The sequence below is a fragment of the Schistocerca gregaria genome, chromosome X (genome assembly GCF_023897955.1).
Source record: "Schistocerca gregaria isolate iqSchGreg1 chromosome X, iqSchGreg1.2, whole genome shotgun sequence".
NCBI classification, from domain to species: Eukaryota; Metazoa; Arthropoda; class Insecta; order Orthoptera; family Acrididae; genus Schistocerca; species Schistocerca gregaria.
Window position 1 is genome coordinate 573,870,701 of NC_064931.1, and position 27,226 is coordinate 573,897,926.

At 39.6% G+C, this 27,226-nt stretch overlaps 1 protein-coding gene across 1 annotated transcript in view; it reads left to right on the forward strand.

Annotated features, from left to right (window-relative positions):
* The window catches only part of LOC126299019 (cytosolic iron-sulfur assembly component 2A), a 37,012-nt gene extending 11,641 nt beyond the window's left edge, over window positions 1-25,371 (forward strand). The window contains exons 2-4 of the mRNA XM_049990656.1: window positions 8,881-8,960; window positions 20,102-20,285; window positions 25,178-25,371. Coding sequence (XP_049846613.1) covers window positions 8,881-8,960; window positions 20,102-20,285; window positions 25,178-25,278 — 365 coding nt within the window. The 3' untranslated portion in view covers window positions 25,279-25,371. The remainder of the gene's footprint in view (window positions 1-8,880; window positions 8,961-20,101; window positions 20,286-25,177) is intronic.
* The last annotated feature ends 1,855 nt before the right edge of the window (window positions 25,372-27,226 follow it).

Here is a 27,226-nt window from a genome sequence, read left to right on the forward strand (position 1 = left end):
TCTCCACTTTCTTACTCAGTAATATTCCTTTTAAAGTAAATATTTACTTTAATTATTTTTTCACATAATTAGGTCATCAGATATGTCAAGATCAGCACAATAATTTTACATCCTATTGTAAGTGCTTTCTGCCCACTTTTGGTGGCACTACACACATACCTCTAACATCTACTCCACATACTCTAGTCAGGTTTATCTCCTCAGTTTTAAACACACACACAGTTTTTTCAACACCATATTTGTCCCTATTTTCAAAAGAAACATTTTCATTCAGCCATATTATAGTATTCATTTACTTTGTTTTAAGTATTCTTACCTTTTCTCATTAATATTACTTTTCCATTACATTTTTCCTTTTACAATATCCACAGTACTTACATTATTCTTGGTTGTTTTCTAGTGTACCCAATTTAATTATTCATTTACTTGTCCACAAACAATACACAGTATCTCACATTATTTCTACACTTTTCAGTTTACTCTGATAGAGAAGAAGGAAAGAAGATAGTAAAAGTTCTGAATGATGAAGAGGAAGGTTGGCAGCACAAAAAGAAACGGAAGTAGTGCTGGCAACGACTTGGGTCCCTGGTGCTCATCACGCACCTCACAATGCAAAGAGTGCATGTCCCCTGAGGGTTCCACTTTTCATTCATCATTGGTTTCTGTGGACGTACAACTTCAGGTCAACTATGTTTCTAACTCCTAGAGACTTCCTTGACCTAGGGTACACAAGAAAATAAGCATTTGCATGTGGAGTTCCTTGCACTTCAAAGGGCCCGTTGTAAATGTATTTGACTTTAGAAATTTCATTATTAATTTCACTAGATTTTTCATGGGTCTTCACTAAAATATAATCTCCAAGCTTAAATTTAGTTGTTTTGATGGTATTATCATGCCTTTTAGATCTAGCAGCTGCTTTCTCTTTCATTCTTTTCTTAACTAACTCGTTTTTTCCCATGCAGGTTAATTCCTACAATAGGTGGGAACTGCAAGATCTCTTCAATAATACTTTTATGGTCCAACAGAATTTCTTCAGGGGTAAAACCGGTGGTTTCATGGTATAAAGTGTTCATAGTCTTTTCAGTGTCACTTACAGATCTGCCCCATGCTTTATGGTTATGGTGACAGTAGGTTCTACCTAACCTTCCTAATTCACACATATATCTTTCAACAGGGTTGCTAGCTGGGTGGTAAGCTGAAATATATTTAACTTGAACATTATGTTGCTTCATACCTTCCTTCCAGATTTTTGAGATAAACTGTGGTCCATTGTCAGACAAAACTGCTTTAGGTTGACCGATGGTGTTAAAATACTCAGTCATCTTACTAAAGACTGCTTTAGCAGTGGCTTTCCTGATTGGATATAATTTAATAAATTTGGAGAATACATCCAACACTACAACAATGTAAGACCAATTCCCTGAGGTTTTAGGTAAAGGGCCATACAAATCCACTGACAATAATTCTAATGTGTCCTCAGGTACTGTATTTTGCATAAAACCTTGATTTACTCTTTGTTACTTTTGCCCTCTGACATACATCACAAGATCTTATTCTCTCAGTAATTTTCTTGGCAGCACCTACATTAATCACAACCACATCAGTCAACTTTTCAATACACTTCTTGGGACCACAATGCCCTAAGGCAAGATGAAAATAATCAATCACTTCAGTCTCAAATTGCCTAGGCCAACACACATTCCATTCTTCAGTGCTGGTATTCTTTCTCCGATATAAAATTCCATTAAATATCTTGTAAAATCTACTGATTTGTGGGTAATTAGGGTTACTAAAATTAATTTTCACCGACTTCCATATTTCATCCTCATTCTGGTGGATCCTCATGCTTTTACAAATTTGCTCAATTCTTTTCCTACCTGGAACCTCCTTAATATATCTTATATGAAATCTACCATCTTCATTACATTCCCTTGGTAAGTTGTTCATAGCCTCAGGCAATCGTGATAAGGCATCAGCTACGTAATTGTCACTACCTTTAATATACAATATCTCATAATCAAACTGTTGTAAGTAGAGGGCCCATCGACTCAACCTGCCGGTAAACAGTCGACAGTTTTTCAAAAATGTTAATGCTTTGTGGTCTGTATGAATTATAGTTTTATGTCCCCATAAATAATTCCTAAATTTCTTTAATCCCCAAATGATTGCTAAAGCCTCTTTCTCTGAAATAGTATAGTTTTTCTCATATTTAGTTAAAGTTCTACTAGCAAAAGCAATGGTCTTATGTGCTGTTTCCCCAGATTCTGTGATTTCCTGAAATATTTCAACACCAATTCCATAAGCACTACTGTATGTAATCATGTGGAATGGCTCACTTAAAACTGGATGATGTAAAATGTTTTCCTTTACTAACTCAGTTTTTAAATTTTCAAAATCTTTCTGACACTCAGATGTTCAAACATATACACTATTTTTCTTCAACAAGCTATTCAAATGTGGGCTGTTGAAAGCTTGCCCCTTCGCAAATTTGCGGTAAAACCCACAAAGACCTAAAAACGCTTTCAACTGTTTCCTGTTCTTTGGAGGAGGGCACTTTTCAATAGCATTAAGCTTTTCTGGGTCCTTGCCAATCCCAGATGTGGTTATTATGTGTCCTAAAAATTTAATTTCTTGTCTCACAAATTCACACTTTTTTAACTTTAAAGTCATGCCCCCTGCTTGGAGAGCAACAAGGGTTCTGTTTAACAGGTCACAATGTTCTTCCCAGTTATCAGTAGAAATCAATAGGTCATCCACACATACAGTCAACCTGGCACAGTTCTTTTCCTAACACAGAATCCAAAGCCCTAATGAAAACAGAAACAGAGGTATTTAAACCAAATGGTACAACTCTGTATTGGTAACACTTTCCTGCAAACAAAAAAGCTGTATATTTCCTAGAATCTTTGTGTAATGGGATTTGCCAATATCCAGCGGTGAGGTCTAAACTAGTTAGATATTTTACATTATGGAACTTTTGCAATAAATCGTCTAAATTTTCAGGCCTGTCTACTTCTCTCCTGACAATTTTATTTAGTGACCGTGCATCAATGACTACTCTTACGTCTCCATCCTTCTTATTGACTATAATAAGTGGACTATTGTATTCACTACAGCTTCTCTCTATTACCCTCCATTCCAACATTTTATCAATTTCAGCTTGTACTGCTTCTTTCTTAGCTATAGGTATTGGATATGGTCTGACAAAGAATGGTTCATGTTCCAGGATATCCATACGGCATTCAAAGTTAATTACAACACCTGGTTTATCAGAGAACACTTCCTTATTATTATTCAAGATATTAAATAAATCATCTTTCTGTTCACATGAGATTTCTTGGATAATATCAACAATTTCCCTAAAACTGTCAGTTTTTTGATCATCCTGCAATAAACCTCTCACATGGTATATTTCATATAGTTGGGATAAACCATCATTTTCAGATTCTATTTCTAACAAAATGGGTTCTACATTAATATCTTCAAATTTAATTTCTGTTGTTTTTGTTCCCCTGTTAATCTTAACAGTTCCACTACCACAATCTAAAATTACTTTTTCCTTGTCTAGCCAATCAATACCTAGAATCATTTCAGCACTTAGTTCAGGGACCACTAAAAAATCATGTTCAAACTTTTGGCTTCCTATTTCAAAGTCCATCAATACTTGTTTTTGAATGGGCTTGCTGGACCTACCAGTAGCTCCTATAATTTTTACTCCACTCACAGACATTATTACTAGTCCTAGTTTACATAAAATATGATCAAAGAAAGATTCTGATATGGCACTGATTCGTGACCCTGTGTCTAAAAGCACTTGCAGTTCAGTGTTATAAACATTTACAGGTATTATAGTTTGTTTAATAATTCTGTGCTCCTTTTCCTTCTGTTCTTCCCACAACAGATCCTGCTCAACCATAATGTCTTTCCAGGAAATATTACCTACTGATTTCCGTTGTATATCAGGTGGGTTTTTGGGTTTGTTGACCTCCTACATCTTTACAGATCTTCAACAGTTCACGTTCTACTATATTTATATCTGGACGTTCTTTAGGTTTATGTAAATCTATTTCTTTCATTTCATTAAGCCAAGCTTGCCCTAATATAGTGTCATTTGGCGGCTCTTTCAGTTTTGTTTCGGTTACGCATTCCGGATTTCGTTTCGAAAAGATGTCATTAACTTTTTCGTAACCTCTTTCAGTAAAGGTATAAGTATGTTTGTCTACCTCCGAAAACTCATACAGCCTGGCCATTAGGAACTCATGCCACAACTGGTCTTGCTTTTGTTCCGACCAGTATTCGTCAATAAATTTTTGCTTAAAGCTTTCAAAAGACATCTGGTCAGTATCCAGATTCAGCCCCCACCTTTTTGCTTCTCCCGTTAAGGCACTGATTACCACATTAATTTTTTCCTGGTCAGATAAATATTCAGGAAAATTTCTTTCGCAATTATTTACAAAATCAAGGGGGTGCCATCCGTTATGCCTCTTTGCAGGGTCAAATTTTTCCTCGCCCTCTAAGATTTTACTAAAAGACTTTTTTTCAGTAAAATGTGTAGGTCCTGATTGTATTTTTTTTTCCAAGTCATACATTTTGCCTTGGATTTGTGAAGTGTTATGTTCACACTTCTTTTCGCAAGTAACAATCTGTTTGGTTAATTCTCTACTTGCTTCTGTTACAGATTGTTTAATCTGTGCAAATTCCGCATTACATTCTGTTTGTATTTCGGATTTGATACCGAATACCTTTTCATCCACTTTAGTACAGACTAAGGGTTCTATTTGGTCTTGAATTTTAATTACTTCAGTGTCAAATCTTTCGTTAATGTCATCAATTTGTCCTTGTATATTGGCAATATTGCCATTGATGACAGTAATTTCACTTTTAATACTTTTGATTTCATTGCTCACTGTTCCTACCCTTGAGTTAACTTCTTCAATTTGTTTACTAAGTCTGGTACCATGAATTTCGATTTGTTTACTTTGTTGCCCCAATGCTGCAATTTGTGCATTAATATTGTCACTGTGTGCGGCAAATTTGTGCCTTAATATTGTCACTTATATTGTCATTTTGTGCTGCAATCTGTGCCTTAATATTGTCATTTTGCGCTGCAAATTACGCAGACGGTATTCTAAGTAAATCAGTCAGATCTGGTGTCTTTTCACTTTTGGTTTCTACCACATTTTCGTGTTCGAGTCCTACTTTCCTCTCAGTTTCTGGTGATTCGAACATATCCCGCGATTCATTAACATAGCCACTGTCTTCCACAACATCGCTCATATTGTCTTGCTTACTACAAGCGATATTCATAGCTTCTTTCTGTTTATTGACATTGGCGTGGTATCGTACGTAATTTAACTCGCGCGTAATGCCATCTGTTGGTGTGCTGTCTGAACTGCTCTCGGTTGCATTCTGTTCTCGCATGTCTAGATTAATTTCTAATTTCTTGTTCATTTTAGTTGCTATTAAGTATTGATACCTTTTATTTTCAATTTAAACTGAACTTTCACTATCCATTCTGTCAATTAATGTACAGGTTCGTGCTGCTGGATGTTTTATGTTCACTCTGTGTTTGTAAAATGCTAACTACTTATAATTTTTTCCGTCTGTAGGTGCAATCTGAACATCGTCCTGTCACGGTCGCCACATATAAAACTACCATCTGCTACCGCTGTACCATAACCTTAAAGCTGGAAGCAGGTTGTGTGATGAAACTATTTTATTAAAGTAATTATAGTACAACGCAACAGAGCAGTGTTACCCTCTGAGAGGAATTTTGTTGTGTTGACCTTGTTGTACCTAACGTAGGTGGCTTATCGGAAGTGAAAGTCAGAATTACAGAAATATTTGAACAGTAACAAACAAAATTTTGCCTATCTGACTTTCACTTCCGATAAGCCACCTCCGTTAGGTACAACACGGTCAACACAACAAAATTCCTCTCAGAGGGTAACACTGCTCTGTTGGGTTGTACTATAATTGCTTTAATAAAATAGTTTTATCAGACAACCTGCTTCCAGCTTTAAGGTTATGGTACAGCGGTAGCAGACGGTAGTGTTATACGTGGCGATGATAGATACAAATTCCAGAATAGTTCCAGATATTTATCCATCCATCTGAGGCATTGAACAGTGGCAGAAAAAAAACTTCTCTCGGAACCAACACAATATGCAACTATTACATGGCAGTGCACAATTTTTGTAGCTCGTCCCCGACTGGTGGCTCGTCCCCGACTCGTAGCTCGTCCCCGACTCGTAGCTCGTCCCCGACTGACTTGTTCCACCTTTTCTACCTTGGCCAACCACAATTTGCGCGCGCTACACAGTTCCGTACCTGAGGGGAACCACTACACCTTTTACATACAAACGAACTAAGAACCCTAAGTGAGGATCAGCAGTTTACATAACAGCAACCAAATTCATTCAATAAAACAGAACATTTGCACACATTGACATTTCTTCAAAAAATTGTTCACACAGATTACAATTATATACAGTAAGTTTTGTCCCCTCTAAATGGAACAAAGAATTTAAATGACAGATACACTACTTTGCATAGAATCAAATCACGACATCAAAGTTTGTACAAAGAAAGGAGTATACAATTTTATGTTATCTATTCAATCAAACATATTTACAGAAGCTCAACGATGTAACATTAAATAAAACAAAAGCAAAATAAATCCATACAGCATAAGAGCTGTGGTGTTAAAAGTTCTCAGCCTCTAAGACCTGAGTGATCCATTTCTGTCGTCGTGGTATGGTCCACCTCCATCCAGAGCTCTACCTTGCCAATGATCTCCTTCGTATTGAGGAGACGCATCGCTTCCTTGGCATGCTGTTTGATGTTCAGCTCACTTGGACACCTCACCTTCGCAAGCTTAAACAATGGTGCTGGCGGCACCTCAACATCCTTCGCTGCCTCAGCCACACCGTTTGGGAGGCTGCACGGACAACCCTCCTACAGCTCTATAAGGCCTTAGTCCAGTCCCGTCTCGACTACGGGAGCGTGGAGTACGACTCGGCAGCACCTTCAGTGTTGCAGATCCTCGACTCGAGTTTCGATTGTGGCGTCAGACTGGCGACAGGTGCCTTTCGCACTAGTCCGGTTACTAGCCTACTTGTAGAAGCTGGAATCCTTCCCCTACGATTCCGCCGACAACAGTTGCTTGTGTCATACATCGCCCGCGTCCATGCCTCACCCGACCACTCAAACTGCAGGCTTCTTTTTCCATCTTCTGCACTCCTCTCCCCATGATGGCGGCCTAGGTCGGGTCTCTCGATCACAGTCCGCGTTCATTCCCTTCTCTCGTCACTAGAGTCCTTTCCCCTTCCTCCTTGGTCCCTCCCTCGCTTGTGGCTTTGCTTGAATTTGTCCTGCGACTCCAAGTCCTCCGTTCCACCTGCCAGTTTTCGTCAAGAATTCCTGGCTCTTCTTGCCTCGTTTTTTGTTGCAGCTGTAGTTTACACTGATGGTTCTGTGGTTGATGGACGTTCTGGGTTTGCTTTCATCCACGGCGACTACATTGAGCAGCATTCCTTGCCTTGTGGAAGCAGTGTTTTCGCTGCGGAGCTGGTTGCTCTTTATTGTGCACTTGCTCACCTTTCCTCCTGCCCTGGGGAGTCATTTGTCATATGCAGTGACTCCCTGAGTGGATTGCAAGCACTCGACCAGTGTTTTTCTTGGGACCCTTTGGTGTGCGGTATTCAAGATGCTGTTTTTGCTCTCACAGAGTGTGGTGGTTCAGTGACGTTTGTGTGGACCCCGGGCCACATCGGCATTCCAGGAAATGAATGTGTCGATCGGTTGGCCAAGCAGGCCACCACTTCGCCATCCCTGGAGCTTGGTCTCAGGGAAAGACACCTCCAGTCAGCCCTACATCGCAAGGTCCGTGATGTCTGTAGGTCTGATGGTCTGTCTTAAACATGCCAAATAAGCTCCGCATGGTCAAGTCGTCCACGGCCGTATGGAACTCATCCTTGAGGGGCAGGTGTAGGAACTCAGTTGTTCTCTGCCGTCTCCGAATTGGACGTACGCGGTTGACCCTCAGCTGTCTCCTTCGTTGTGAGAACCCGCCCAAGTGTCGCTGTGATGCAGGGCTGACAGCGGTCCATCTTTTGGTGGACTGCCCCCTTTTAGCCCCCTTGCACCAGTACTTTAATTTACCAGCTGCACTTCCTTTAATTCTAGGTGACGATGCCTCTATAGCTGACTCAGTTTTACATTTTATCTGTGCAGCTGGGTTTTATCACTCGCTCTAGTGTGGGTGCTCTCACATGATTTCTCAGGCTACACCCTCTCCAGTGACTTTTAATTGTGACGTGGATACCAAAATAGTGTCTTTTATGATAACAAGTTGTGCTGGTACCTCTATCTACACTTTCCAGCTGGAGGTTCTTCATTTGTAGTTGAGAGGTTGACGTTTTACATGATACATCAACCACTGTAGTCTGTTTTACTCTAGTCCACTATTTGCTCTGCTCCTTTTAAGTGTCCTCTATTTTGTGTTACTGCGGTGTTCGTTTTAGCTCTGTACCCCTTGGTGTTGCCTCCCTCTGGGCTTTTACTGTATAGGCCTTTTACAAGTATGTCTGTTTGGAACTGGGGACTGATGACCTCAATGTGTAGCCCCCATCAAACCCCCAAACCAACCAACCAAATAATTGAGGTCAGCATTTTCGCGTCACAGCCAATCCTTGATATGCATCCTCTCGAATCTGTGTCAATATTAGTTATGAATTAAATTACACATAATCAGTTTAGGTTTTATAAATGTTGCTTCTTGTTGAGTAATCCTCATTGAATAACCCTTACGATTGTGTGCAATCTTGGTTGCAGTAATTATTAATTGCCTCTCTACCACTGACTTCTCTTTTTTTTTAGATCACATAAAGACAATTCGAGATCCTGAGAAGCCAGCCACCCTGGAAGATTTGCATGTTGTTGATGAAGACTGTGTAAGAGTAAGTAGATAATGATACCTCTCGATAACCATTCCTTCGGGTTTCATGTTTTGTAATTATGGCATAAATGACAAGATGTTACATACCGTTATAAGTGTTTAAGGTTTGACAAAGATCATTCTTGATGATACAGGAATGAGACTAAATCTTGCTATGATGGTGTGAATTTGTCACTGGAGGGTGTACAATATTATTTTGATTGGAACAATTTATGCAGTGAACCTGACATGTTTTTGTTCCCACCATAATTTGTCAGCTGCTCATGCAAGTTTCCAGTTTGGAGACGTAGAGTAGCCAATTGTCACTTCAAAGAAAAAAATTAAAGAGACTTAAAAACTGGGCACTTACACTAAAACCAATAAGATTTTCATGACAGTGCAGCCACCTAGTTTTAGTACATATTTTGCATTCACAGTTGTAACTCAAAATTGACAACCAGTGTCTCAACACAAACAGGAAAGTCTAATCCTGATACGCATGTGCAGATTCACTTGTAGTGTCACAAGGGGGAACTGGGAGAAAGTGTAGGTGGCGGTGGTATTATTAAAGATTGCTTTGTGTTGGACGACTTTAGTGTCAAAAACCTGTATCAAGGCCTCACAGTTGTTTCTAATGTTGTAGTGTGTTGGCAACAAAATTACGGAAATTTTTGAGTAGAACCAGACCAGAAAACTCAAGGTGCACATGTTCCTTTGGGCCAGGTAGACAAGATGACAAAACTTATAGGGTGTGCTGATATTGATGGGCACAGAGTGTTCAGTGCCCATGCCCATTGCTTGCCAGTGGGCACAGTGGAGAACCAGGCTGTTCATTCTGAACGTACTCCAGTCTCTTGTATGTACAAATGACAGGATCTGAATACCTTGGGGAATATGCCATCGAAACAGAGCTACACACCACCTTGAAGTACACGCAAGGTGTCGTGTCATCCAGGGATGTTGCAGGCAGACGTCCTTGATCTTATATTTGGTAGCACAACATGTCCATAGCATATAAAGGCAACTTTCATTCATTTAAATATGAGGCCTAATGTCCCCAACCCAGAGCGCTTTTGGCATGCCGCACTATCGTGTATGGAACAAGCCACTTGTAACAAATGTGTTAAAGCTGCCCACAATGGAGTTGTTTGTTCATGTGCTACAAAGTGTGTTAATTGTTCTGGGGATCACCTTCTCTGGAGTAGAGAGTGTATACCGTGAAGAAAGGAAGATATTGGAGCTAAAAACACTGAATCCTATCCCGTATGGTGTTGTCAAATAGATCTAGGAGACCATATAACCACCCAGTCACTACTACATTTGCTTCAACACTTAAAAGCGTATTCAGAAAACCGATGCATGTACAGAATTGGAAGTTGCCAGTGTCTGCACTACTACCTGCATTTGTCAGTGAAGTTGTAAGGCCGCTGCTGTTATGAAGTATATAGCTCTGCACAGAACATCAGAAAAGGTGTCAGTTGCAAGGCTGACCTAACTGGGGAAGGAATCAAGGGAAGGATAACTGTGTTTGTCTATAACAAACATCACTCCTTTACTCTACCCGTGGTTACTGACGTGCAAGCAGTTCATGTGGGTCGAAAGATCACTATATGCTCTCTGTATTTACCCCCGTAAGTAGTGGTAGATTCTGATCATTTCTTGTACTGGCAGACTTTAGTGCCCCTAATGTATTATGGGGTTCAGACTCTACTTGTCCCATCTGCAACTCGTCGTCTGGTGGGTAGCATTGCTGCCTCTGGATCACGGGGTCCCAGGTTCGATTCCCAGCCAGATTCAGGCTTTTTTCTGCCCATGGACTGTGTGTTTGTGTTGTCCTCATCATTTCACCATTATTCATGACAGTGGCTTGATTGGAATTTGAAAGAAATTGGACTGTGAAAAAACTGGGTCTTTGTACAGGCACTGATGACCGTTCAGTTGAGTGCCCTACAAACCAATCATCATCATCATCATCATCTACTTGCCTCAGGGGTCAAGTTTTAGGGAGCCTCATGATGTCTGAGGAGATGAACATCCTGAACATCGGCAACCCCACACATTTGATCACTGCTGGTAGACTATCCTCAGCCATAGACATATCTTTCTGCTCCGCAGTCCTTACAGATTCTACTCCATGATAACTGAGTGATCATCATCACTCCAGTGACCACTTCCCATCTTGGATTCACCTACCAGATAGAACAGTCCTTGGTAGGTAGCTTCCAAGATGGATGGTCAGCGAATCTTACTGGATGCTGTTCAGCCAGCTGGCTGTGTTTGAACACTGAGGCAGCATCCAGGAACGAGTGGACATTGTGCATTTGATCCACCATGCCACTAGCTTATCCATCCTGAAGTCCTGAGATTATCTTAGAAAGCTTTAATAATGTTACTTTTTCTGTTGTTGGATTTAAAAGTTAAAGACTTTTCTTTTATTACAAATAACCACATAAAATTTACTTCATCACCAACCCATTTTTGTCCATTTAAAATTTTTGTAGAGGTTGGCAGCTACCAATTAATGTCTCCCTTTGCAAAAATTGAGGCATCCTACCTGTCAGTGATAACCGAGAACTGGACGAAGATAGTAACGGTGTGTAGTCCATTACCAGGTGAAATCGTACCCCATAGAGATATGCGTAGATTTTCTTCAGTATGTGGACTTGAAATAGGGCCTCTTTCACAAATTGAGAGAATTTCTACTGGGCAGAATTTAGTGTTTTCAAGATAAAGGTTGTGGAATGTTCAGTCACATTTTCCTGCTTTTGTAAAAGAACTACCCACCTCTGTACTGTGACATCTCAGTAGCTAGTATTAACAGTATGTCCTGTGACGGCAATGCTAAAAATAAAAATTTCTGGATATCTGGATGGGTGTGTAAAGCAGTGATGCAGCTGACATTGTTATAGTTCTCAGTTGTACTCCATTTCAGAAAAGATGCAAATGCTGTATTAGTCAGTGTAGGCAGTGCCATGGCTAATGACATTGCTAATTGTTGCTGTGGTCATCTGCTGAAGCTGTAGGCCCTTGTTGATGTATTTCCATCAGCATTGTTCTTTTCCCACCAGTGCTGCATCTGTCTTGAATCACATTAGCCCCCCCCCCCCCCCACACACACACAGAATACTATAGTTGTCATTGTTGATGACACCTTATTCCTTTATATCCTGGAGACATCTAGGGGGTCACTTCATGTGATACGACATGGTGGCCAAGGATGTGTGGAGGCTCACTGTTTGATGCACTGCCCATAGTATAAGTGAGCAGTTCATCTATTCCTTGTTGGTGTATGTTTCGTTGTCAGCTTCAGCAGCAAGGATGGTGCAAACATCTAAGAAAACCCACTCAACCTCAGTCATGTGCTATGTATTGATGGTGTAGATGACTTTGAGGTGAAACAGTTGCTAGAGACCAACCTCTTGGGCACCTGCTGCATCCCATTTGTGTAAGGCTCACACAGGCAAGTAGGACTGGGTGGAGTTTTTAATCTGTAGCTGCTTGTGGGAATATGATGGCACCCACAAAATCACCAGCAGTGAGATGGTTTGATGGACAATAAAAGCACACTTCAACAATGTGAACTTACAAAAATTGTCCTCGTGAGTAGACTTCCTCCAGAGGTGAATACAATCTACTATAACATGGCACCCCCCAGTGTGTCAAAATGTACGTATTGTGATTAGAAGAGAAGAATGCACCCAGTATGACAAAATGTATTTATTGTGATTAAAAGAGAAGAATGCATGTCTGAAAAGAAACCGCTGTATTCAAAAGGGCTTCAAAACTTTTGCTTGGTCCCAAAAATCTGTTTATCTGACTGTGTAATGAATCATTACTTGTAGAAATGACAAATTGCAGCAAGCCACCAAGCTACTGGAGATCAAAACAGTTGGGGGAGTGCCGTATTGTAATGGAACTGAACCTTGCCCTAAATCACAGAAGACTGATGATAGCATGCAGTGACACAATCCACATCGACAATGCAGTGCTTTAGGAGGAGTTGGCCAACGAACAAGTTGTGCAATGACTAAATGGGAAGTTAACAAACAAACAGCTGTATTTACATTGATGGTCATTTTGGCAGGATTGTCTGGTTATATTAAAGCTGGGTTTATAAAACTGAAAGTGAGATTATACATTTCAAACTGCATCAGTTATTTCAAGTGCCAGAAATTCAACACCACCATTGTTACACGTTAAAGTCTGGCTACCTACTTTGAAATTCAGCCATGCACCTACCCTAACTTCTGTTTTAATTACTTTGGTAAACACTCAGTGTGTACAAGGAGGTGTACTGCCTTTCTAAAAGAAAAGAAAATCCAGGAATTCAAGGTGATAAAGCATGTAGCATACTCTGACATGAGAAAGAAGTAAAAATCTTTTGAACCCTACCTTTGCAACATTGTGGTAATGCTAAGGTAAATATGGGGAGAGAAGTTATTCCATACAAATGCAACTCCATAAACAAAGTAATGGAAGAGTGTGGTGCCACCTCCAGACCAGCTCCAGTTATCAGCAAAGCTCCAGCATCTAAGGTAGAAATAGTGTTGCAATGGAGATTACTGAAAACAATGTGTCTCAGACTAAATTGACTTCATTGAACCAGGAGGTGAAAACTAAATGGAAACTTAATGTCAAGAAAATGTAAAGACTACAAGATACATTAGAATTCCTGCACATTGTGTCCCACTTGAGTGGAAGCACGAGTCCTCTTAATGGAAGAGAGAAGGTGTAGCAGAAACACTACTGATAAATGACTCCTGTATTGTAGTGGAGCATGTGGAGAAATTGAAACTGTTATCACAGGTTTGCTAGTGTCTACAGGAGACATATTTTAAACTTGCCGACATCCTTGTGCTCATGAGATGTTTGTTCTCAAGGAAGACAACAGAGCAAGCTCAAAACAAATGTTAGAATGATTGACAAGATACACAATTAGCAAGCATAATTACTAAGTTCCTCAAGTCTTTTTTAATGAGATGTTACAACCAAGACATAATAATAACAAAATTTACTAGAGTGGGACACATCATCAAGATCATCAGTGTAACAAAGATCACAGAGAAGGCCAGTCTTGCTAAAACGGAAAATAAAAAATTACAATAAAAGAGACATAGAAAGAAAAAAAGAATCATCATACAAGAAGAACTTTATATGTCATTTCAGAAGGACTGTACCATGTATATCTACAGATGACGGCATATCTTTTTCAGCTGTCCTGGAAATGGATTGACTGTGGAGTTCAAACAAGGCTATAAGGATGCAGATACCAAAATTTGATCACCTTGTGCCACAGCAGAGAGTGCTACAGTAGTAAACATCGCAAAAAATATGTGGCCAGTATCTCGAACAATTGAAGCACCACCTTTGATAAGTATTGTCAGTGTTGTTGCAGAAGCTGTGTGACACCTTTCATTGGATGCTGCAAAAGACACTAGACAAGTGACTTTCTGTGTGCTTGTGAAATTTTCTCCAATACAAAGCAACATAACCTCTGTAGTTAGGGTGCATTACACATTCTCTGAGAAGGCCTGGATGTAGTGACACTCAAGGCCCGTAAGAGTAATGTTACAGTACTGTTATCTTGCAGCCTCTGTGTCTATAAGCTGTATGGTTTTTTGAGTGACCATGCCTATCAGAAATCAAATGTAACCCTAGAGGATGAGCAAAATTAAAAACATCAGCACTCGTGAATTATTCTTAGTTACCTTGAGCTATCATCAAAAGATTAAGACAACATAGTTGTGTTCTATCCAGAATGCATGATATTCTTAAAATTCATAAAGAGGTCTAGTTTTATGGCCAATAGTAAGCAATAATTGGTGCTCCTACATATGATGTACCTAAACATTTTACTCTCTCATTGACTACATTTGTTGGAAAATGTTCACACCACATATGTAGCTCAGCAGATTTCATCAACAGACTTGAAGTACTTCATCAGATCACTTAATCAGTTGAGATGTAGACTCACTTTTTACAAGGTTACCACTTGCAGAGTCTCTGGCACTAACTGGCAGTGAATTTCATGTGGACATCACAGGTCCAGAATAGCATGCTCTTACCTCAACCTTTTTTTATGTTTAATGAGGAATTTTTGAACAGACTTATGGGGTCACCAGAAGGTAACCCCTTTTCTCCCTTGGTGGCCAACTATTTTACGGAGGATTTTGAGGGGAGAGCCCCGGAATCAGTGACCCTGAAACCAACTGTTTTTATGAAGATACGAGATATGTTGATGGCAATTTAATAGTATAGCCCCATCGTGTGGACAGGTTGAGTTTTTACACCAACCATATTCATGAATACACTTAAGACACTTGTACATACAGCACATACGGTTTCCGATGCTGAGAGTTCGCCTTAGCTCTTCCAAGAGCATTCATCAGGTAAAATGGATACTCTGCCCGGCAGATCGATTGGGTACTGTCAGTTAAAGCATAAAATCAGCAACAGGATGCCGAGAGTAGTAAATCAATAAAATCCATAGCTTTTCTTTTATTTATAAGCAGCATCTTGCACAAGATAGGCAGCATTCTCCAGAAATTACAAACTATAAGTCATTTTTTGTCCACCATCTGAGGCTACAGACTTTCTTCAATCAGTGAGGAATGATATATTATTGTGAAAGTCTGGAGTATATAAAATACATTGCCAGTGTGGTATTGCTTAGACAGGGTGACCCAGGGGGAATGTCAATATTCAAGGATGTGATAAGATGAGTATTCAAAGCAAAAGGTCTAGTAAACATAGGCTCTAAAATGCATACCTGAAGAGCTATGAGCACTTCTTCAGTAGAAGAGCTGTGTTTCACTGTACAGAGAAAGACAAGTGCTCATATCTCTTAAGGTATGCACTTTGGAGCCCATGTTTATTGGACATTTTATCCCCGTTTTGGTATGTATTACCACCTCTCAAAATACAGAAAGCAAAGAGGTTGCAGTAGATGATATCTGTTTCACAGTATCAGAGATGAAGTGTTCATAACTGTTAAGATATGAAATTTTTAGCCCATGTTTACCAGACTTTTTTGCTTTGAATGATCATTCCTTTCATATCCCTGAATACTGCCCATTCCTTGTGGAACATCCTGTCATCCTGTGTAGGTCAGACCACACATCCCATGGAAGAATGTTGTGTGGAACAGCAATGCTGTACTCATCTTTTGCAACCCATCAAGTCTGTCATTGCTGAGTGTTGTATATCCACTGGGCATACTATGGTATTTGATTTTAAAAAGAAGTTGGATACCACAAATTCTTTTTTAGGATTCCATTATTCGAGTGTCCATGAAGGTCACATGGCAAAAAAATTGTATTTACTGAAACAGCAGTTACCATTTTCCACGATTTGCTCCCAGTGAAGACGACACATTACGCTGAGGCCCGTGCTGAGCAGCATTCCATCAGCCAGCTGTTTTTTTTCCTTCTTTTTTTCCCCACCTGTGAGAGCTCTGTATGTTGGCACTATGGTTGGTCTTGAGATTACAATCATGATATGTGCACAAAAGCCATATATAATGGACTAGTAAATAGTGCCACATGGGTAGCTGATGTCAGTCTGCAACATTTCATGTAAGTCAGTTAAGCCATGTTTCCGTAATATCCTTTCTTCTAGCAGTGCTAGTCCTGCAAGGTATACAAGAGAACTTCTGTGAAATTTGAAAGGTAGGAAGGTACTGGTGGAAGTCAAGCAGGATGGGTTGTACGTCATCTTTGGATACACAGCTGCTAGACCGCTAGCCTGTGAAAGTCTAAGGTCCCATGTTTGACACCCAGTCTGGCACACAAATTTAATGTGACAGAAAGTTTCAAATCAGTGCACACTCTGCTTCAGAGTAAAAATTCATTCTGGCGTGATATAGCTATTTCGTCAGATGTGTATAAATTTAAATTTCTCCAAAAATATTAATAAGCTTTTCTTTATCTGCTCTATGTATATTTCTAAAGCTTTTCTTCTATAATTGAGGGTGTGTTCATAATTTATGAGGTGCAAGCTAAAGGTGGATTGCCGTCACTTTCATTGGTATGTTCTCTAATGATGCATTTATGCTGTCACCTTGCTACTCACGGGTATGGACCAGCAATGATGCAACAAGATCAGTGAGTCATTTAATGTGCAGCACACTTACTCGCAGCAAACCTCGTCAGCCAATTATATCAAGCTGGTTTGTGTTTCACACTGTGTCCATCACCGCATATCCTGACACTTGGGCCATTATTGGCTACTTCAAGAACATTCCAGCAGTGCTATGTTTGACTCTGCTAGCTATGTGAAAACCTGCAGGGTAATCGCTGCCAGCAAGTAGCGAGGCTGTGGCATAAGGCTCCAGCCGAGCAGTGAGGTGTGAGGCTGCGGTATAAACCTTACCAATATATTTGTTGCATTCATTGAAGTTACTTGTTGTCGTAAGGCAACAATAAATTTGGACAAAGTGGAATGCTGGTATAACCATGGTTTTATCATTTGCTCGGTATGTACCAAGCGCAGAACCAAATGTGAACAAAATACTCCATTCTTTGTAGTTCTGTGAGGCAGGATGTATCCTCATAATGTTGAAACTCAGTTGGTGATTATTTTCTTTTTTTGAAATGCACCATCCGTGCAGTTACAGGAAAGATGTCATATCAAGTCCATGGCCGTATGAACATAGACTTCAGAGAACTTCTAGAAGAAAGGTAAAACAAAGGCGAAAAATGTAATGAAGTGTGAATGCTGAAATGGAAAAACATTTGCCTAGATACTCACCTTCAGTTTGTGCATCTGATAGTTCATCTGTATGTCTCAAATCCAATACACTTTTCCAGTTTTCAGAGCTTCAGGTACACAGTTCTTGGGTATAAGGGGAAGCGAACCTGTTGAAATGGAGCCCGGATGCTCGTGATTGAGGCTGCTCATACTCAGATTCACAGTATTACAAGTGTTCAGGCAAATGTCTGGTGTGATGATAGGAATGCCTAGCTTTCTTGGGGGAAGAGAAGACCCAGAAACTGCATATGAGGACGCATAAATTGAGTCAAGAAAGATCTTCAAAGCTAAGCAACTTACAGTGTTTCCAGCCATTTCATTTTCCACTGTTCTACAAAAAATCAGTTGCAAAGGCAGATGCCTCAGCACAAGCATACCATGTGAATGCACATCCACCTGCACATGCAAAAACCACTTTACGTCAGAGTGAACACAGGTGAATCCACATTCACAAACAATACACAGAGGATTCACTTGTGCACACCAACAGTGACCTGTAAACCTGTAACTGTGAATAAGCATTTACACTGGAGTGAACAGGTGAGAATGCATGGGAGTGAATGTCGAAGCATAAGCAGTAAAGTTGCAGAACTTATTCCATACGGCGCATTACAATCATGATGGAGAACAGGGACATAGAACTTGCCATAAGGAAGGAAGAATTTAGGTGTCTTAGTCTGTTCGTAAATGTGAACTGCGTGGAGGTAGTGCACGTAACACTTTTAGAGGGCAGGTAGTGTAATCCTGAGTAAACCATTTTTATTTATTGTCAGAAATCTCTAACATAACAGTGATAAATCAACCACGTGATTGCAGGTACCATGAACGTAAGCAATAAGAATGATGTCTTCTGTATATTTTTAATTTTAATTGACATAATAGATACATATTTGCTTTTGTTTACTTTCAAGGAAATTTATTGTGCTTTTCCTTTTTAATGTTAAAAAGAATTACAACGCTGCTTCTTATTTGCTCCGTTCTCACCTGATGCAAGCACATAATGAATTTATCATCTTTCTCACATTCCCTGTTGGATCTTGGAGTGCTTGAGCACTTTCCTACCAATCATATTTCTTTTCCTTAGGCATTTACACTGTGAATCTCTTCGATCGTTGAAGCGTGTGTGTATTCTTTCATTGGCAACACTACATTCTTTACAAACTGCCCATCACTCGTGCAAATTGTTTCAACAGCAGCAAGAGTAGACAACATAGTAGACCTAAGCTTTCTGTATTGCAAGTGCCAAAGTAGAGGCTGTGAATTTCTTATGATGGCTTGATGAAGAACTGACAACCAGCAGTTTTGCTGCTGCAAACTTGCTTGTTTGCTTTGGTGAAAGGGGGGCTAAAAGGTGTTACTACAGCTGTAGTCACTAAGAGCAAATCAGCAGTGAATGGATATTAAGCTCACAAATGATGTGCAGAAATAAGGCCTGGAAACAGGATAACTCCATCTGCATCCACTCTACCATCTGAATAGGAGGATTATATGAGTAAATTGCCATAATGAAATATTGTGGCATTTACACAACGTGATCTGGCAGTAAACACAAGAAGTGTGGATTTCGAAGTGTACCCATATGTCTGTAGCAAAAAAAATATTTAGCTTTTCATCAGCTCCTGCAGTAATGAAGAAAGAGATGTGAGGGGGATAAAGATCATCATTCATCACATTTGAGGGCCATTTCTTTACAATAATCTCACTCAGTTGTTGACAGCAAAAACCTTACAAATATTTTTGGCTTTATCAGCCTGGCTCTGATGCGGAGGACAGGAGCTAAATTTACTCGGGCATAATGTGCATGCTTTATTCATATAAGAATATAGATTTAGTTTATGATTAATTTAGTCTTCTTCTAAAGGCTATTTGTTATTAACACAGGTAGAGATTTTTATAGGATTATAGACTGTGTTTAGAAGGATAAGTATTTTAGATACATGGCAAGAGAGAAGTGCTGGAAGAGAGTAACTACTTCAGACATAGTAGATTTAACTAGTAAATGCTTCAGATTAATTTGTTTAGTTAGACTGATTCAGGTGGTTCATATTATAGTGTTTAAGAGACTGTAATCAGGTGTTTTGGATATAGCTGCCTTGATCTGAGACAGCGGAATAACACCTAATGCAAATAATAATAATAATAATAATAATAATAATAATAATGCTGAAAAGAAAATAAGTGGATGCTGAGAAATGGAAGGAGGAAAACTATTGAGGATAAAAGTTAATAACACTGTACTTATTTGTTAAACATTCGACACTTTCAAAGACGTATTGTTCTCTTATTTTGCATTTTTATTCATTCATTCATGCATTCCCATTTTACCTAGGGTTTTTCTTCATCCTGCAATGGGACTATTTATGGTATTTGAATGAAAAGTGTATTAAAGATACAATTTTTGTTTGTTTGTTTTAGGTTGAATCTAGTCCAGATAATGATGTGTACTCAGTTCATATTGAATTTATTCCTACTGTGCCTCACTGCTCATTGGCTACTCTTATAGGCCTTTGTATTCGGATAAAACTGGAAAGGAACCTTACAGAAAAATTCAAACTGGATATCAGCATAAAAGAAGGGACACATTCTACAGAAGGTGAAAGTAAGTACAATCTTCTAAGGCAGTTGCAGTTATACTCTATTTTCTCCATATTAATATACATGAAGGAGCCAAATCACTGCACATTCATTGTTGTTTATTTCAGAAGTAACCATATAACTAATAGTGTGGAGAACCTAATTTTTGTGTTATTAGTGTCTAACCCACATTGGAGGTTTTCCAGTATGATCTCATGTTCTGAATTTGTACACTATTTCCAATCTGGCTAAAACATGGTGAACAGATAGATGAGAGATGCAATCAACACACTAGTGTACACAAAAGATGTCTGATAGGGCTTGTGTCAGGGTGTTTGAGTGTCCTAATTTGTAAGGCTCAGAGACAGTGACAAGCTGTGCTGAAGAATAGGTTGAATGAGGATTTTGTAAGACACATGTTTCACGAGACAGTTACATTTCCTTAGGATTTTTCAATGACTATGTGGCATCAGCTTTTTATACAAGTAGTTCAGCGTGATTATTCCACTTTCAATGGCTGTGGCTGCATAGCACTACTTTTTTATGTCATCAATTAAAACTAATAAGTCTCAGCATAAATCAGGGGAAACAACTCCAGACTATCACACTATCTCCCCTAAATTTCACTGTGAACACAATACACTCAGATAAACACTATTTACTACATTTCTGCTAGATCCACATGAGAGTGACATCATGTACACCCATTCAACAATACTTTCTCCCAGTATTGAAAAGACCATTCGTGGCATTCTGTGTACCACTATAAATTATATCTCACACCATTGTTCTTCTTACAGATTCCAAATGATAAATAATCTGTGTGGAGTTAAGTATTAAAGGGAGGTCACACACATACTTTTTATAGGCCACATGCCTCAGGAGATATAGTGACAGAATGCTTCACAGAAAACTTGTAGAATATCATTGATAAATTTAATGATCATGCCATGGTTGTAGGTGGAGATATCAGCTTGCCAGTGAAGGACTGTTGTGTCTTACTGGGGAACGAGATTCATACAAGTTTCTTCTGAACCTCTTGTCTAAAAATTAAGTTGAGCAGTCGGTAGGAGAACTGACTTCTTTTGGGATTGGGGGGGGGGGGGGGGGAGGAGAGGGTAGGGTAATGTCTCAGATACCCTGGCAACTAATGGACCTGATCTTTTTATTTAGTTGATGTATGGGGGAGACTCAGTGACCATAGGAATGTTACAGCATAAATGACTACAGGTGTTGAGAGATATGTTAAGAAAGGTAAGGTAGAAAATGCAGTAAGAATCCAAGTCATCACTGGGGAAGAAATTGTGATGTCAGTTGATAAAATGCAAGAGGATTGCTTAATATGCTATAGCCTTGTATCTGGGGAGCAAAGTTGTGAAGGACTGGAAAGACTTACTGTAATAGCCATGTTAGAAAGTTCTTATGAAAGCAGAGAAATTTAAACGAAGTAATAATTTTATGGAATGAAAATCTCCTTTGTAGGAAATCAACTGCTGTCTCATCATCTGCCATATACAGCACCACTTGGATGCAGCATGGAGGAGCACGGGGTCAGCTTTCCAGCCCATGAAGGTGCTACTGTATACTTATGACCTGATGGATGGCATCTGAAACTCTGCAAACTTGTTTGCAGATGATGCTTTGTACATAGGGAAGCCTGAACACCAGAATAGTGTTGCATTGTGCATAAATAGCTGGGAAAATTGTTAGTGTTTAATGAAACAATTGATAAGTGATAAATGGAAATAGACATAAACTATAAATATCAAGGAGTATAAGTCCAAGTTACCTACATGAACCTAGGAAAAGTCAATTTCAGACTGAAATTTGTTGTAAAAATTTTAATCTACACTATTGGCCATTAAAATTGCTACACCAAGAGGAAATGCAGATGATAAGCGGGTATTCATTGGACAAGTGTATCATACTAGAACTGACATGTGATTACATTTTCATGCAATTTGGGTGCATAGATCCTGAGAAATCAGTACCCAGAACAACTACCTCTGGCCATAATAACGGCCTTGATACACCTGGGCATTGAGTCTAACAGAGCTTGGATGGCGTGTACAGGTACAGCTGCCCATGCAGCTTCAGCATGATACCACAGTTAATCAAGCGTAGTGACTGGCGTATTGTGACGAGCCAGTTGCTCGGCCACCACTGACCAGACGTTTTCAATTGGTGCGAGATCTCTAGAATGTGCTGGCCAGGGCAGCAGTCGAACATTTTCTGTATCCAGAAAGGTCCATACAGGACCTGCAACATGCGGTTGTGCATTATCCTGCTGAAATGTAGGGTTTTGCAGGGATCGAATGAAGGGTAGAGCCACATCTGAAATGTAATGTCCACTGTTCAAAGTGCCGTCAATACGAACAAGAGGTGACAGAGATGTGTAACCAATGACACCCCATACCATCATGCTGGGTGATACGCCAGTATGGCGATGACGAATACACGCTTCCAATGTGCGTTCATGACGATGTCGCCAAACATGGATGCGATCATCATGATGCTCCAAACAAAACCTGGATTAATCGATCTGAAAAATGATGTTTAGCCATTCGTGCACCCAGGTTTGTCATTGAGTACACAATCGCAGGCGCTCCTGTCTGTGATGCAGCATCAAGGGTAACCGCAGCCATGGTCTCTGAGCTGATAGTCCATGCTGCTGCAAACGTTGTCGAACTGTTCATGCAGATGGTTGTTGCCTTGCAAACGTCCCCATCTGTTGACTCAGGGATCGAGATGTGGCTGCACGATCCGTTACTGCCATGCGGATAAGATGCCTGTCATCTTGACTGCTAGTGGTAAGACACTGTTGGGATCCAGCACGGCATTCTATATTACCCTCCTGAACCCACCGATTCCATATTCAGCTAACAGTCATTGGATCTCGACCAACGCGAGCAGCAATATCGCGATACGATAAACCGCACTCGCGACAGGCTACAATCCGACCTCTATCAAAGTCGGAAACATGATGGTACACATTTCTCCTCCTTATGTGAGACATAACAACAACATTTCACCAGGCAACACCGGTCAACTGCTGTTTGTGTATGAGAAATCGGTTGGAAACCTTCCTCATGTCAGCATGTTGTAGGTGTCGCCACTGGTGCCAACCTTGTGTGAATGCTCTGAAAAGCTAATCATTTGCATTTCACAGTATCTTCTTCCTGTCGGTTAAATTTCGCATCTGTAGCACGTCATCTTCAGGGTGTAGCAATTTTAATGGCCAGTAGTGTAGTTTAATTCATGAAGTTCCATGGGATCAATGTAAGCCAAAGCTACTTGGTTAGGGAATGAGTAAGTGCATAATTCACAGAAAGCTGAGAAAAAATTTGAACAATGGCCCACACAGAGTTCACAAATTGACTCTATGGATTGTTGTGAACATACGTAAAGTAAATAACAAGTTAACTCCTCGATCAGGCCGAGAGGATCATACGTTGTCAACTGGCCACCACGTCATACTCTGCCGTATTGCTTCATTTGGATGTGGTATGGAGGGATTCATTGCTCAGTGGTAAAGTGCTAGACTGTGGATTCAAAGATCTTGTGTTCAGTGCTTGGTCAGTCATGGGATTTTTATGTGTCACTTATCACTTCTTTTACCTTTGCCCCAATTGCGCTATGGTTTCCAGTCCACAGTAAGATGTAGGACCCCATAGAACTGGCTGGGGAGATCAGCTCCAAGGTCCAATAGGGCTATTCCTAGTGAAGCACTGTACTGTTCAAACCACTTTCAGTTTGATGGCAACTTTATCCTATGTGGAGAGGCATGGGGCCAGCAAATCTTTCTCCTGGCTGTTGTCAGCTTTCCAGACTTTGGAGCCATTGATTCTCATTTGAGTAGCTCCTCAATTGATTTCAAAAGACTGAAAGCATCCTGTCCCAGTCGCCGAACCAAGGAAATCCCTGGCAGTTCCAGGAATTGAAACTGGGTCCTCCACAACTTAATCAGAACATCACAGCTCAGCTACAGAGGCAAACATGTAAAACAGATTTCATATTTTCATGTTAAAGACGGTTAGTTCCTGCACAAGATCGTAAACATTACACTCCCAAAAGCACTAAGGAAATGTATTTCACACATGTTAGAAGTAGCTTACAAAATCCTTGTTTGACCAGTTTTTTTGAGTATTATTAGTCAGTTTGGAGCCCTTATCAGGAAAGTTTAAAATAGGAAGTAGAAAATATCAGTTGTTTTTTGTAAGCACAAAAATGTTTTGGAACTACTCATTTACTCCAGTGCAATACATAATAAGAGAGGCACTGTGCATCACAGAGATTTGGTTTAAGTTCAAAGAATACAGTAATTAATTCTTCCCAGATGCACATTGTGAAATGTTTGTGTTGGTAAAACCAAAGAAACTGTAACTTGTGTGGAGTTTTACCCATTCTCTCTCCTCATACACCATTCATGAGTGGAACAGGAAAGGACAAATGAGTGTGGCACACTTTGCCACACACTGTAAGGAGGCTCATGGAACATAGCTGTTGATTACTGTCCTCTCTTAAGAGTTAAGTTTATGAGTGCCTCATGACACTCGTCATTCTCCAGCAGTAAGTCCATCCAATGTGTTTGCCCATATTTCATCAGTGGCTGAAACTTTCCCCAGAAAACGGAAGCAGGTGTAGGAAAATGGAGTGAAAGTAGTATATTCTGAACACATTATATGAACTTAGATTTTAATTCTTCTTAAGATAGTGTGAATTAAGACCTAAATTGATATTTGGTGATAAATCAGCACATTTTATGTATGTTTCACATGTTTTTCGCTAACTTTTCCAATACACCAGTGTCTTAACACTTGTACTCCTGAAAAGTAATATTTACATGTAAATTTTTGTAAAAATGGAGCACCCTTTAATGCAATGAGCACCTTGGTAATGAAATTTGTACTTTTACAGTAAATAAACAAATCAACGACAAAGAAAGGATAGCTGCAGCAATGGAGAATCCAAACCTAAGAGAAATTGTTGAATCTTGCATTGATGACGAAAAAGACTGAAGTTATATTGTAAATGGACTGATGATTTTGTTTTTTTAAAAAAATAATGCAGATGTAAGTTATTTTCTTGATTAAAAGTGTGAGTTAACCTAATCACTCTCTTTATTTTCTTTCTCCTAAAACCTCAGAGTTACAGATTGTGTTATCGAAATGTGCTAAAACCTGGAAAGATAATGCATGTAACAAAGAGTTAGTTGCTCAAAACATAGAGGAGTAACTAGCAGAGAAAGTATTTAGAAATCTGTCACTTTTCTGCGTTGCAATATCTGAAAAGGGAAATTAAGAGTATCAATTTGCTCTTCATTCATTCTTTCACATAGCACATGCCATAGTGATTCTGCATGAACAGGGTTGCCACAGGCCCTGGAAATCAGTGAATATTCAGGGCATTTCAAACATGTTAGGGAAATTTGAGAAAAAACACTGGAAAAATCTCATTTTTGTCTCAGTGGATGAAATTACTGAGGTGTCATGCATTTTGCTGGCTGGGTGCAGCTGTGTACGTGCGCTGTTTCCCTACTCCCTCATTCCTACTGCTTCTCCCCTTCCTACCACTCCCCTCAGCTTGCACTCAGTGCTGCCACTGCTTCTTGCAGCTAGCCTGGCAGCTGCCGACAAGAGGCAGGGAAGTGTGAGGAGTGGTTTGTTTGGAAGAAGAAAATTGTGTCAGTTGCTGCCGGTTTGTACACTATGTACTCGTATATTTCTCGAAAGAAAAGCACCCAACACCGGTAAAATAGTAGATAGAACACAGTGGGTAATAACTGACAATAATGAACATATTAGAACCAAAATTTTTATTACCTACCGTGTTGGTTTACACAATTCTTCCCAGCCTTTCATGCTTGTTTCAAGAGGTGTACATTTTTCCGAGGTTATTTCTGAAATCAGTGAAGGTATTTTAAAACGATCTTGCGACTCCAAGGAAATGCATATTTTTGTCACCAAATGTGTTTTGTTTTATTGAAATAAAATAACATTGGTGGTCTTAGTGAAACACACATCCCGTCTGGCTTGGTTTCTCCATCTAAAAACAGTTAATTACAAAAGTTGCTGATGTTAGTATTTGAGGTTTTTGCTCACGCCAGGAAATGCCATTTGCTTGCAAGTGGTGTTTTTTTTTATATAGATATTTTCTCATTTGCATTATTGTTTCTTGTATCGTAGCTGCAAAGACAGATTGTCAACTTATGTCTTAACTTACCCTTCAGATCTAAAAATTTGTCAGGCAAAAATATTCAAACTTGTCTGGAAATCAGCGAAATATCAGGGATTTACACTTGGAGAAACTTGTGGCAACCCTGATAAAGAAAGTTACTGGTAAAATTGTTGTCAGAAACAGGTTTGCCAATGAAAAGAAACAGCAGTGTCATGATTTTGTAGCACATACCACACTCTCATATCCTAACAGAGGCGACATGCCACGGCATGAACTTCACAAGACAGCCATTAACCCACTAAGATGTTATTTAAATAACATACTGTTTGCTACGAAATCAGGTTTTTACATAATTGCTAGTATGATTCATGGGTATGGTAGACATTTAAACAGTCCTATAAATGTAGAGCACCACCACACTTACACTGCCATTCACTGCTTTTTTCTCTTGAGGAGAACACAACACTCCTTTTTGTGACTTTTTTCTTCTCTGGTAGGGCATGTGCATTGGGAAAGGAGTTCATGTTTTTGCCCAAAGTCTCATACGAGCACTTTGCTGATGTTTGCCTGCAGAGTACTCGGGTAGCCATGCACATTAGCAATTGCTGTGCAATGTTGGCCATGAAGTCGTCGTAGCAGGTTTATTCTTTTCACCGGTGTTATGATATACATTTAAATGTTGAAAATCCACACACTAAGAAAAAAAAAATATCTTTCTTTACCCCTTCATCGTACGTCATATGGTTGGAAATAGAACTGTCATCTGGTCTTGAAGGTCTGCGCCACTCA